Raw genomic sequence first — 13,429 nt, 5'->3', positions numbered from 1 at the left:
GTAATAAAAAAAACATATTTTGTGGAATATTCTAACATCCCAAAACCTATTAATCAAATACAGAGCAGAACAGACACACTGTCATTGGCCTAAACTGTCAATCAAAGCCAAGCTCCACCTTTTCTAATATAATTAAACCCAGTAGCCCTTTGCATCTCACACCGGAAAAGTTAAAATACAGTTACGCATTTTTCTCAGCTTGCTTTTTGTCGTTAGCTTGAATAGTAAGACCCACTGTATGTACTCTGAAATGTCGCTCCACATAAATATCTTATTTATATTTGCTAAGCTGTGATTGGACACAATTAAATCATCCTGGCCGATGATGTCATCATCCTGTCACACCCTGAGTTTTACTTCACACACCGACCGACCCTCGCCTGAGACGGAACACGTCTGCGTTTTCACAAGGATTTTTTAATCAAAGTGATGAATATCTAAACATTAACATTAACAGCAAAGTCTCACATGTGACTGAAGCTTCAGAGAATGGCTTTGGAATGCAAAAGGGGCATGTTTTTATTTTTTTCCTTTCCATATGTCTGTCAGTGTGCTGTGCTACCAGTGTGCATGATGCTGGCCTTCCCTCCTCTGTTCAGTTACAGTTTTTTTTAAATCTTTTGTGGCTTCAGTTGTGCGTTCCGTCATGTTGTGAGTCTTCATCTCCATCTGAACTTCAGCATGTCACACAAGCTGCACAATTCCTCCAAGACTCAGAAATGATACTGGCTACTGTGTGATGAAGCAGATATTATCTGTCGCAATCATGGACTGTCCCTTCTGTGCTTGGTGGTGTTTTATTTTGAAAGTATCCTGTATTCCAATAAATGCTTCTCTTGTTCACTGACATTGGCTGTGACTGGTTGCTGTGGTGAGAGATGATATGAGAGTAAATTATGCAACAGATCTTGTGCTCTCCTTGTGAATACATGCAATTTGTATATCGCATGCCAAGAAATGTGTTTTTAGGGCACGATTATTAAGGTTTAGCATGTGTGAGTGTGTGTGTGAATGAATGAGCATGTTTTCTTATGTTTATCCAAACTGCACGTTTTGCTGCTTGAAAAAAATGACGTGGCTAATTTGCAGAAGCTCGGAGGAAACTGATTATCACCGTTTTTCTGTCACAAAATGCAAACACACTCACAGCTGAGCGAAGTGTCGACAGGATAAGGTCTGCTTTGAAATGTTCTCAGGCTCCAGTAAATGATCCATTGCTCCTGCGGTCTCTTTGTTCCTGACAAACATTTGTAGTTAGACAGTAACCCTTTACCCCAGTAATAAATCTGACCCCATTAAGTGACTGGCTCCTGTACCTCCATATATCTCTAGAGACTATTATGAGACGGGCAGACTTTGAACATAAGAGGGTCAAACAGCATAATGCAGACTTAAATATGTCAAACATTTTTATTTAGACTGTAGATTTCCAACTTGAACCCATTTTGTCTCAAACACAAAGGTTGCAGTGTTATATATACTACAGTATAAATAGAAAAATACTGAAAATCCAAATAAGCAATGACAGAAAATCAACAGAATGATCTTCTTGTAGCCATAGAATCCCACTTAAAACACAGTTAATCCTCTCTTACGTAGCAAAAACAATGTCATCATATTTTATGTATTATTGTTGGTTTTGTAAGGGTAAAAAAGAAGCAAAAGGGTACTTTGGGAAATGTTGGGCTTTTTTCATCTCAGCCAGCTGGAGTGTTGCTGGCATCTCGGTTTGTTTGGCTGAGCTGAGCGAGTAAATAAGTAAACAAACATGTGTATGATGCAACGGTGTCGGGATCAAAATTCAGTTTCTGTATGTAGACAATCAAATTATGAAAAAAATATTTCAGTTTGGCTAAATGTTAGCACATCATCACATTTTTTATACTTTTTGTAGAGAATAGGATAAATATACCCAGAATAATATAACCACAAGATACTGATGTGAATAAGTTGACCATGTTGTTCCTCCACCGCCAGTAAAAACTTTCCAGTTTGCAGATATAAGCATTAGAACATTTAGCTTTAGTTTTAAAAGAAGACCTATAGAGTTCTAGCTACCCCAGAAATTTCCCTCTCAAGCCATAAAGAGGACACATAATGACTTCCTTTCCTCTGATTCTAACTTATTTTTATCTCTCTTCTCTTCTCGCTTCTTTCCCTGACCTTGATTTATCATCTCATTCCCTGCCGATCCTTTTTCATTTCCTTCTTCATTCTCATTGCTAGTCCTCAAAATCTTCCTATTCTCTACATAAACCACCTAAAGCAATTCCCCCAAAAAATCTGACTTAACCAAATGAATATTTGTTTTTTTTCTTCAAGCTCTAATGAATGTTTTATATTTCCTGTGCTACCTTAAATATTTCCCACACAGCATTTCTGTCACATAATGATGACATTGCCGGCTATAACAAGTGAGGTCTCAATATATCCGTGTCGGACAGTTTGGACCACTTCCTGTTATCCTCTCATCCATGACAAAATGAAACGAAAGCCCTGAAAAACAAACAGACTTGTCCCAAATGATCCTAGAGGGAGATTTCTCCATTGTTTTTTCAGTATAATAAACAAAGAAACTGCAGTAATATGGTGCAAAATACACTGTAGTGTTTATTTAATGTGGCCATTTTGCAAAAACCTGTAAATACAATGAATACTATGAATATTTTATGAATTTAAAAGTGAACTCTTTGGGTCTAATCGTGACCGTGTACAGTATAAACATAATTTATCAGGCTGCACAAAATATATCTCCTTTGGGAAATAACTGACTTCTTCAAGCATTGAAAGCAACAAAAAGTCCACCGCCTTCCCTTCTTAAATAATACCCTGGAGTTACAGGACGGTTTATTTTAGAAGGAGCCAATTAAAAGCAGAAGCAACTCCAATGGGCTAGCTTGTTTTGTTAGATGCAAACACTTGACCTCATTACTTTAAACTTTTGAGGTACAGCGATCGTCTCCCTCCACCCCACTGTGAGGAAAATTGCAAGGGGTAGCTAAAAAGCTTCACGTGTACATATGGTTCAGATTGCAACTCACTTTGGAGTATGAAATGTTTCTGGCCTCCCTACACACCCAGCCTGTTGTTCGAAGCTCATTGGTATCTACTGAAGACAATTTATATTTAGGTTCACTCTTTCACTAGTATTTTGCCAGGAAAAACATATTTTCCTCCTGCCACCTATAAAACCAGCTAATGATAACAGGTAAAAACGCATATTGTATACAACTGGTCCAAGGCTGAACAGGGATATCTCTGTTCTGCTCTGCTTCCCCCTTCAGGAAATAGAGATGAATTACACTTTTGATGTCGTTCAACTTTCAGTCCATTTTTAATTATAGAGCTGTTGCGATCTGATTCATTAAAGGACTGAAATGAGTAATAGACGGACAATGGGCTTTATCTTAAATGGAAAAAAATTAGTTTTGGTTTAATGTAATGACAACAACCACAGGATGGATAAATGAGAGGGTTCTTGGCCATTTGGTCTTGTGTAAGACTGACTGAATTACCCTCTGGCTTCTTCCCTGACTTGTCTTTTTCTGTTTTTGATGTTATTTGTGTTACGGTGATTTTGCACTCCTGCCCCGAAGCCCTCCTGAAACTAAGGATCCTGCCATCGACTGCCCAGACGCCCAGCGCCAGGAGTGGTTCGCTCAGTACTTTTCCTTTTGATTGACCATAGATCTGCAGACACAAGGATTCAGCATGTCAACCAAACTTGGAAAAAAATCCTGAAAAAAAAAGAAAAAAAGAGAAAAAATGTCAAAACCATTTGTTCTGTATTGTCATTGATAGGTTTGAGGATCAATTCACTTTTGATTCAGTCAAATGAAACTGGAATTCATGGTTTGAGATTTAATCTTTCAATTTTCCTGTCTATGAAATGCACAGAAGTCGCTATTTTCACTTTGGTAAAAGTGTACTGATTCTCCACTTCCTGTTGTTGACTGAAGTGAAATTGAATTGAACCTGAATCCTGACTGTCAAATGTCATCACTCCGATCTGATTTAATTGTTTATCTCTATTTAGTTTGCTGTTGCTGAGGTTCTCTCTTAGCACAGTGATGATAATCATCAGTATGTTTGATGTTTATTTTATTTCTTTACTTGTACTTCTTAACTTATTTTGCAGATCTTTGAAACTAGAAAAAATGAGTGGTCCATTATCATGCTGCTAATTGCCATTGTTTATATAAGTACATATATATATATATATATATATATATATATATATATATATATATATATATATATATATATATATATATATATATATATATATATATATATATATATATATATATATATATATATATGAATGATGGCATATATGATATATAAAGTAGGTTATTGTGCTCTCTCTGTACGTGGGCTGTATACCGCATCTTAGACTAGGAGCGCTGATCTAAGACCAGTTTGCCTCCTCATTTATAGCCACATTTACATGGACCTGATCCTAGATCAGTCATATTTCTCTGACGTGCTCCAAGAAAACAGGCTTTGACTTTAGGATGGCACCATCATGTTTATTACAGCTGCATAGAAGTTTCAGCAGATTTTGGTAGAATATGAAAACCTGTTTGTATGGTTGTCTGTCTCAACACAGATATAATGATGTCTCACCAATTTTAAGAACAAAAATAGCATATTTTATATTTATATTATAATGTGTATGCTTAATAAATAATTATTGTGACATTTACTGGTGACTTGCATGTCAGTTATTTGAATGAGTGTGAGATTTTCATTTAATTTGATGTCACTGAGACACTTTTTTTAGGGATGGAAGATCTTTTATGTTAAAATGTCACATTTTAAGTGCGAAGGTCTTCCTCTAAAACGCATTACATTCTTAAAGAGGTGACTGTAGTATTTCCAAAATGTTTTCATTACCCCAGTTTTCAACACTCAATCAATAATCATAGAATGTTTAAATACTTATCTCAGCTTTAAAGGAAAATATTTTTCTGCCAAAACAATTCATCCTTCAGTTCATCTCAAAGCGACCCGCCACAGTGAATGAAGAGGTTGATGATGAATAAATGAAATATTAAGTTGTATAAGGTGTTTTTCTGTTAACGTCAGTACTTAACTAAATCACCACCATTTTATTCAGCTGCAGATTAGTTGTTTGTGTCATATTGAAGAATCGCAAACTCCATTATTCACCATATTCAATGTTTTTATATCAATCCAGTCATTAACAAACGACAAATATAAACACCTCAATTTTTTCACAAAATATGACGGTATATTAATTCATCTTCCGAACCGCTTTGTCCGCTGTAGCGGGTCACGGGGAGCTGGAGCCCGTCCCAGCTGTCTGAGGGCGTGAGGCGGGGCGAACTCCGGGTGCGACGGAGCCGGCACATTCAATGTACAGTACTAGGCAGAGGATATGGAATTCTATTAGAAATTACAGATCAAATAGATAGATAGATAGAAATGTTCTGCTTGTGACTATAGTAAACTAACGGTAAGCAAACCAGCCTCTTTGAGACTGATGGTCTCAGAGACACGATGTACTCAAAGCGCCACAGAAATTGATTTTTGCTACAGTAAATAGCCAACAAAATCAATAGAATATTTAATGATATTTAGGAAGGATAAGAAGGACGCATGTTGTGAAGCCACTTTTTATGCCATGTTTTTCAATTTATTTTATTTTTATGCGCCATATTTGTTCGTATTTAGATTTCATTTAACATTTACTTTTTTAATGTACTTTTAGTTTTTGAGTGAAAGTGGCCAGGAGGGGGAAGTCAAGTTTTAGCATGGTTAATGATTAGCGACGTAGCTGAACCGGAAGACAAACAGGGCTTCCCTACACTACGGAACGTCGTATCCTACTACGTGGTTGCGTGTCTGATCCTATCTTGCCCCTGATTGGCCAGTACTTGCTAACTTCTTTGGTTGGGTTGGTTAAACTCACCGTACGTGATGATGATTGGTTGGGGCTAAGGTAAAGATATCAGGGTAAGCCAATCACAGAGCGCGAGTCGGGTTGTGGCGTCGCCATAGTGTGGACATTAAATTCGCTTCCTGTGCGCGGTGAATATGGCCGCTACAGGAGCGGGGTCTCCTAGGCGGCTGGTTCAATATGTTGTTGTCCGGTCGGATCTGGTTCACAAACTGTCCTGGCCCCTCGGAGCCGTCATAACTCAGGCCTGTCACGCTGCCACCGCCGCCATTCACCTCCATTACGGAGACGCGGACACTCAGCGGTACCTGGCAGAGCTGGACTCCATGCATAAAGTGGTGCTCGGGGTAAGAGCCGCACACCAGACTCCATTCACTTATTGTCATTTTAATTCTTATTGATATTATATTGCTTTAAATAATCTGTTTGATAACTAAATAAAAGCTTTTCTGTTTAGCTTTACTGTTCGGCGTCACTAAATTCTTGAAAATTTCTATTTTTTTTTACCTGTTTGTGTTTTTTTTTAGCTGAACTGTTAACATGTTTCCCGACTGTAATCAAGGATTGTTATCCTTAATCTGGTGCTGGCAATATGAGAAACTCATCTAACATAATATGGTTGCACATCTACAATGATCATTAATTGTCTTAAAAAAAACATTAAAAGACAGACATTGATACGAGTATGGATTTATCTCTGGTCTGTGCTTAGGTTAGCGTCTGCTTTTAGTGTAATGTTACAGCAGCAAATGAATGGTATTGAATTGGTTGATATAGCTCTCTTTATAATTATAATACAGTTATTGTGGTGAGGAAATAAGAAAGTGTGATACAATACACTACATAAGACACAGTTAAATTTCACTGTGAATCAGACAATTAATACCTTTACAAATTTTCATTTCTGACCCTCTAAATTTTTTAGGCTCGGAAAGGTTTACAGCACCGTACTAAATTAGCTAGATTTCACATGGAGAATGAGACTTAAATGTGAAGTAATGGTAATATTTAGCCCAGTCTTTAATAACCAATTCTTTGTTTTTACTCTCTCCAGGCTCCGGATGAGGCTGCCCTGACTAGTTTATCAGAGAATCTAATACAGGCTGGTGTGGCACACAAGCTTTGGATCGAACAACCAGAGAACATTCCCACCTGCCTGGCTCTGAAACCATGTCCAAAAGAGACTGTCCAGCCACTGCTGAGGACATTCAAACTCTTTAAGTGACTGCATTGAGAACGTGTCCAAATGATCTGTGTATAAAGTGTATAAATTGATCTGCAAAAGGATGACACATGACAGTTTCCTCTGGCTCCTGACACATGCAAACACCTGTAATTAAAGATGCAAAATATGATTGTTTTCTGGATTAATTTGCTCGTGCCATTACACTACATGTTCTCCTCATGTCTGTCTGGGTTCCTTCTGGGTGCTCTGACTTCCTCACACAGTCCCTCAGGTAATATTGAGATATAAACCAAGGACATATTCCTTCTTTAATGGCCAAGCCTATCACTTTGCTTGTCCCCAGCTTAAGGATGGAAAAATATTTGCATTGTGATGGCTGGCTGTGGCAGGAGTGACATGAGCAAACAGTAATTACTCTTACTTGCTTTTTTATTATATAGACTGTATGAAATGGTATGTTGATTTAATATGTTCAGTGTATGTTAAAACTATCAACTAAGAGAAGCTGCATTACAGCGTTGATCTATGATATTGAGGCACAACATCTCCATATGTACAGTACTGTATATGAAACTGAACAAAGAAGAAAGTTTCCACTTTGTTTTCAGGGTGAAGAGAGATCATCAGGAGATCCTCCATCATCAAGTCTTCATCTGTCTTCACCTACACCCGTGTATTTCTTTTCACCGTGGAAAATTTATTAATTACTGTCTGAGTCATGAAATGTTCAGTCATTTATTCAGTTACAAAAACTCACATGCACTTCCAGAAAAGACCTATTCAAACTGAAATATGTCTATGAGTAATTTTCCATTATATCCGCTTTTGTTCAACCACAGTTTGACCATCCCATGGGCTCAGCACGATAGCTTTCTTGGTCTTGTGACCTGGTAGTGTGGAATGGTACTCAAGTGTCTTAGAGCAGCTTTATTTTAGCATGAAAGACACCAATGGATGATGTTAAAAATGCATGAAATGTGTTGTGATGTTTTTATATTACCTATAAATAAAATTGCCGAAGCACCACTCACTCCCCAGTAGAAAAAGCACATAATTACTTGTCATAATTGTACTTGTCTGTTAAATGAGATGAAAGACGGCCAAGTTCCTCCCTGGTGTTTTCCTAAAACTGTTTGTCTCTCCATCCAGCAGTTCAAGGTACTGTTTTCACCCAGTTTTTCTGTGTAAAAGGCTCAAAAATATAAGCATAAAGTGAATTTCAGAATTAATCACAGAATAGTCCATTAGACACAACATTTAGGTAAATAAGACACTGTTGTATCAAATCTGAAGTTCACTCAGTATAACCTCATATGACAACAAATAATTGTAGGATTTTGTAAAGTTAATGTTTTTTAATCAGAAAGTTATCTCCTAATTATTTTCTTTATAAATACATTTATTTAGACTCAAATTCCCTTTGTTAACCAGGACAGCAAAACATCAGGTTTTTAAAGTAGAAAAAAAGGTGTTAATTTTCCTAGTACAGTACTGTACTGTAGTTTGAAAAATTTACAGTGAATCCCACATTCCTATACCTTTGTGTCAGAACTTTTTTCCTTTTCAACATCAACCAATCAATCAAACATTTTGTACTTTTACAACTTCAAAAATAATGAAAAATTCCAAATCACAATTTCCATGTAATCAGATCGCTTGTTTTTGTTTTTCTAAGAACTGGCTTACGTTCTGAAAACGAAATACTGTAAATTCCAGTTATTGAAGAAAAATCAGAATTAAACATAGAATAAACTTTATCTTTCAACATAAGTTTAACTTCTGCACACAGGCTGTCGCCCTCTTCACTTCTAAGTACATCACTGTAAGTTTAGGAGACACATCACGATTACTGTGCACACTTCCTAGGTTTATTATTTGTTCATAAAGAGAAAGCCAGTTAAGTTAACTACTTAACTTTTAGGGCATTTTAGACCCATGTCAAAGCTACAATCTTTATTAAAATTTTTAGAAGTAATTGTCTTCACTCAACTAATTTCTTAATGAATAAAAATGACAAAACATTTCAGCTTGATTTCCTAACAACACAGTACTGAGACCACTCTTGTCAAAGTCACTGATGATTTACTGCTTGCAGCCTCCATGCAGAAAACTGTTCTTCACTTTAATTCTCCTCTACCATAGCTGTTTCTTTGACGCAGTGGACCATGATATCTTAAGTCGAAGTCTGAAAAAAATATGCTGGCATCAGTGAAGTGGTTCTGAAATGTTATATCTCTTATCTGCCAAATATCTCCTTTTCTGCTGTGCTTGGAGGTGCCTGCCCCTCTTGAGGGCCTCAATTTGTGGGGTCCTCAAGGGTCTACTTGGAGTCCATATTTATTTAAATATATGCCGTTTCTAGGGCGATAGCCATGGTATTGATTGCCATGGCTATGCTTAGGACACTGAAATACAGTACAGTATACAGTATATGCTGTCATCAAACTGTGGATGTCCAAGAACTTCCTGATACCAATTGATTCCTGACAAGATTTCATTCTTATAACCAGTGGTCCCAGTGCTGGAAGCATTATTGATCTCTCTACTAGTTTACATGCCTTATCTAGTAATGTTTGGAAAGAACCCCCTAACCTATGAGCTATTTTTGACTTTCATTTAACCTTTGCCACTCAGGTGATCAACGAAGTGCAGTCTTGTTTTGCCTGACTGATATAGCCAGAAAACAAAAACAAAAAAAACTATAAATCCTTTCATCCTCAGATTTAGAAAAAATAATCCATGTTTGTATTTTCTCCAGACTAGATTACGGCAATACGCTTCATTCAAGACTGCAATTTATAAAAAAAAACAACACTGCCAGGCTTTTAACACACACCGAGAGGAATGACCACATTCTTTATCTCCATACCTGTCTTTACATTTGCTACATGCGTTTAATGTGCCTGAGATAATTTAGTTTGGATGAAGCTCTGTTGCTTTGACATTGTGGATTAAAATACATTATGGCTTCAATTATGAATTTATTGTTTACTAATACATTTTACTGCTTACTAATACATTTTACTGGTTAATAATACATTTTACTGCACCATATGTTCGAGTAAAATAAGTCTAATGAGGCCCCGAATAACCAACATGATTATATACTGTAGTTCCTTACCGAAATGAAAAATATTAAACTTATGAGGATTCTGCATTCATAAAAGATAAAGGATGTTTTATTTCATATTTTCTTGATAACAACCTTGAATTTTACTACAAATACCATTCCCACAGGCTGTTCAGACCCTGAAAAAGCTAAAAATAAAATCAGAGGTTATGACCTTTGGTTTCAGCGCCGACTGTATTCTACTGTTTGTTGTTCTTTACGTGTGTCATCATTAAACGACATGTGTTTTTAATTTCCCCACAATGTTAACGGTACACTTCCTAACTACCTAATGATAGTCATAAACAGACACCGTACCGTCATGAATAATCGGCGCACACCCTACTCCATTTTCTCTATAGTATCGTAGTTCCTTATTGAGTCAATACGGGAGTGTAGATAATAGGGAATGATCAAAAGTCGCGTCTTCTTTCTATCATTATAGAAGCTTCTCCAGCCCTCGCCGTGAACGCGCCTTGACGTTCCGTGCGCGCGAGCAGCCCTGTTTGTTTGTGTTGAGAGATTGGAAATGGCGGAGAGCAAAGACCAAAGCGATAACTTGGGTTTGCAAACGCGAGTGCGCCGTCATTGAAACGGAGAAACCAGCCGCAAGTGATCCACGGATTTACGTACGATTTGCAACTGCGGATGGGATATAAGTCGGACACAACAAAAAAGGATTTTCGGAACAAGGTTTGGATTTAGCGAGCTTGTTAGCTAGCTAAGCTAACTGTGTTGGCAGCCTGGCGTGAGTTAGCTCCAAGTCGTGTGTGATTTTAACTACGCAGGCTTGTTTGTCAACATTAGCTGGTGTTAAATTGCTAGCGAGCTAGCTAAGACGCAGCCTTTCCCTAGTTTTCAAGCTAACCTAGTCGGGTTTATAACATGTTCGCCACAGTTGACCGTGAAAATATCTTTTGCAAAGTAACAGTGGATAAAAAGTCAGACATCTGACTATTCTTGTCGCAGGCAGTAGCGTTAAGTTAAGCTGGTTAGCCAAGTTGGCTAACTGGCTTGTTTTACGCACAGACTAAACTGCCGTTTGCATGGGAATTAATCATCCAGCGTGACAAGTTACGGCAAGACTTCGTGGGGAGGATCATTATTTACTAGTTAAACGGACAATAAAGCAGGTAAGCCAGCTGAATAACATCGCCGTTAATGTATTACAACATGTCATGATGACCATCCACGATTTAACTAGCCGCTGCAGAGGAGCATATGCTGAGGGCCTCCAAACATGTCTGACTCATTGTTGATTTTTCCACCTAACGTTGCTATACAATCTCTCGAACTGAATGCATACAGTATCTTGCAGTTCTCTCTGGGACATTTTGCTCCTTCACCACCTGCAAAAAATCTACCAGACTGTTCTTATATAAGACCGTCCAAACTGCCTCCAGGTGTCGCTGCGTTTAATTTAATTTGCCCGCAACTTGCGTCCCGAACGCGAAAACTGTCAGGACATCCTGACCTCTTCGGCGTGGGCGAAAAGCCCCCGGTCGTATTTACATGACAGTTCGTGTTTTGTAATTAGAACACCCGCAGAAGTAGGCAAGATCCAGAACATGCAATTAGAGCAGACGTTAACCTTCAGTTTTGTATTAATGTAATGGACAAAATTCACCTTAACTGACCTCATTTCTATTTATAGCCGTAGTGGTCCTGGTTCTGTTTTAAAGGTGTAGAATTCTTTGGGTAAAGCTGCTAATTCAGCCGGTAATAACTTGTATTTCCTTTTATTCACATGTAAAATTGAAAAAAGAGTGAATAAACCAAAATTTTATGGATCATGAACCCTTACACAAATTGAATGAATATATCAACATTCAAGGAGGTACCTCCAGCTTATGACAATTTAGAAACAAATACTGGCATGCTAAACTCTGAATTTCTCTGATTTGAAAGACATGTGACAGCGGACATGTAAAATATCTGAATTACTATTTTACAGTTTGAAAAGGTGATTATGCAAAAAAATAAATGTCAGTGAATACTCTATTATTATTTAACAGTTTTTTTTGTATGTGCAAAAGTAAACTACATTTGATTAAAAATAGAATGTTTGGAGTATAGTTGTGAAGTGCATTTCGTCTAACTGAGACTGAAATTATTAGTACAGAAATACACTGGTTTTATGAAAGCAATCTCTACATTGCATAGGAATTTGGCCATTGTGTGCTATGATGATACAAGAAAATGGATGGATGGATGGTGCTATGATGGGTTGAAGCGTGAGGGGGCAAGACAATCATATATACTCCTTGAAATGAACATAAACCGACGATAATGAGCTTGAAATAGACTCTCTTCCTAAATATACATCTGCTTTCTCTGCTGCTATTAAACCCAATTGGAATTATTGCCATTTAGCACGTATTGTGTTATGAATTGCTTTAAATTCATTATCTTGGTGCATGTTGCAACGTTGGTCTTTTGAGTGTGCTTACTGATAGCAGCTAGTCTGTTTATGTAGGTTCCAAGAGACAGCGTTGTAGCTGGGCCTCTTTAGGTAATGATGTAGTGAAGATAAGAGCCGGGACGTAGAGTTCAACGTAAACCCCGGTTATTCAGTTCAAGGTTTACTGTGAGTGCCTGTGTGCAATCTAAATGTAAACTTCTAATAAAAAACATTGAGCAAAGAAAGTGATTAATGGATTCATGGATGATAGATGAAGGTCTTTAACCAGGTTTTTTTGTTTTGTATTTTCATAGCATGCCAGCGTGTTGAAATGCTGTAGTTTGTGCATCGTGATAGGGATGTTGAGAAAGTATTCTATTCAGAATGTGCTGTAAGAGTCATTAGAGACTCATGTGTTTAATATTTATTCACTTTCAAGCAGCTGCGATGCCATTTCCTTTCTTAGCTTTATACAGAAGCTGTTAAGCCTACCTAAGGATGAACAACATTTTGGACTAATTAGTTGGAGCTGAAGTCCCTCTCAGCTGAGCTCTGTGTTTGGATGGAGAATGAGCAGCCATTTTAACACTGCACTGCTGCAGTTTGCCTACCACTGTCACACATTCCTATACTGGACTTTTATTAGATTTTTATCTACAGTCTGTTTTTGCAAACCCAGAAAATACTTTTATCTGATTTCTATGTTGGCGTGAGGTATAGGAGCTAACTTCGCAGGCTGACTGTCAACTGGAGTTTAGAACAGAACGCGGTACTTTTAAGGCTACTAACAGATTGATGTCACATGTA

At 37.5% G+C, this 13,429-nt stretch overlaps 3 protein-coding genes across 7 annotated transcripts in view; all 3 read left to right on the top strand.

Moving 5' to 3' along the window:
- Positions 1-4,201, top strand: part of fam184ab (family with sequence similarity 184 member Ab) — an 83,868-nt gene extending 79,667 nt beyond the window's left edge. For both annotated transcript variants that reach the window (XM_068343401.1, XM_068343400.1), the window contains one exon: positions 3,597-4,201. In XM_068343401.1, coding sequence (XP_068199502.1) covers positions 3,597-3,605 — 9 coding nt within the window. In that variant the 3' untranslated portion in view covers positions 3,606-4,201. The remainder of the gene's footprint in view (positions 1-3,596) is intronic.
- A 1,830-nt stretch (positions 4,202-6,031) lies between these two features.
- ptrhd1 (peptidyl-tRNA hydrolase domain containing 1) lies at positions 6,032-7,281 on the top strand. The gene is made up of 2 exons (XM_068343022.1): positions 6,032-6,273; positions 6,981-7,281. The coding sequence occupies exons 1-2, from the start codon at positions 6,064-6,066 to the stop codon at positions 7,149-7,151; spliced, it is 381 nt and encodes a 126-aa protein (XP_068199123.1). The 5' UTR covers positions 6,032-6,063; the 3' UTR covers positions 7,152-7,281.
- Positions 7,282-10,749: 3,468 nt separating this feature from the next.
- The window catches only part of ncoa1 (nuclear receptor coactivator 1), a 34,243-nt gene continuing 31,563 nt past the window's right edge, over positions 10,750-13,429 (top strand). For 2 of the 4 annotated variants that reach the window (XM_068342261.1, XM_068342262.1), the window contains exon 1: positions 10,750-11,354. The gene's annotated coding sequence lies outside the window, so the exon portion shown is untranslated. The remainder of the gene's footprint in view (positions 11,355-13,429) is intronic. The other 2 variants (XM_068342257.1, XM_068342258.1) reach the window with 2 other exon arrangements.

Source organism: Antennarius striatus, chromosome 19, assembly GCF_040054535.1.
Source record: "Antennarius striatus isolate MH-2024 chromosome 19, ASM4005453v1, whole genome shotgun sequence".
In the NCBI taxonomy this organism is placed as follows: Eukaryota; Metazoa; Chordata; class Actinopteri; order Lophiiformes; family Antennariidae; genus Antennarius; species Antennarius striatus.
Note: the sequence above shows the minus strand (reverse complement) of the source record. Positions and strands in the feature narration are given on the sequence as shown.

Bases quoted from the DNA above. Each gene is read 5' to 3' on its own strand.
- ptrhd1 (XM_068343022.1), top strand. From the start codon at position 6,064: ATGGCCGCTACAGGAGCGGGGTCTCCTAGGCGGCTGGTTCAATATGTT. The intron at 6,274-6,980 runs GTAAGAGCCGCA...TACTCTCTCCAG, and splicing joins TGCATAAAGTGGTGCTCGGG to GCTCCGGATGAGGCTGCCCT.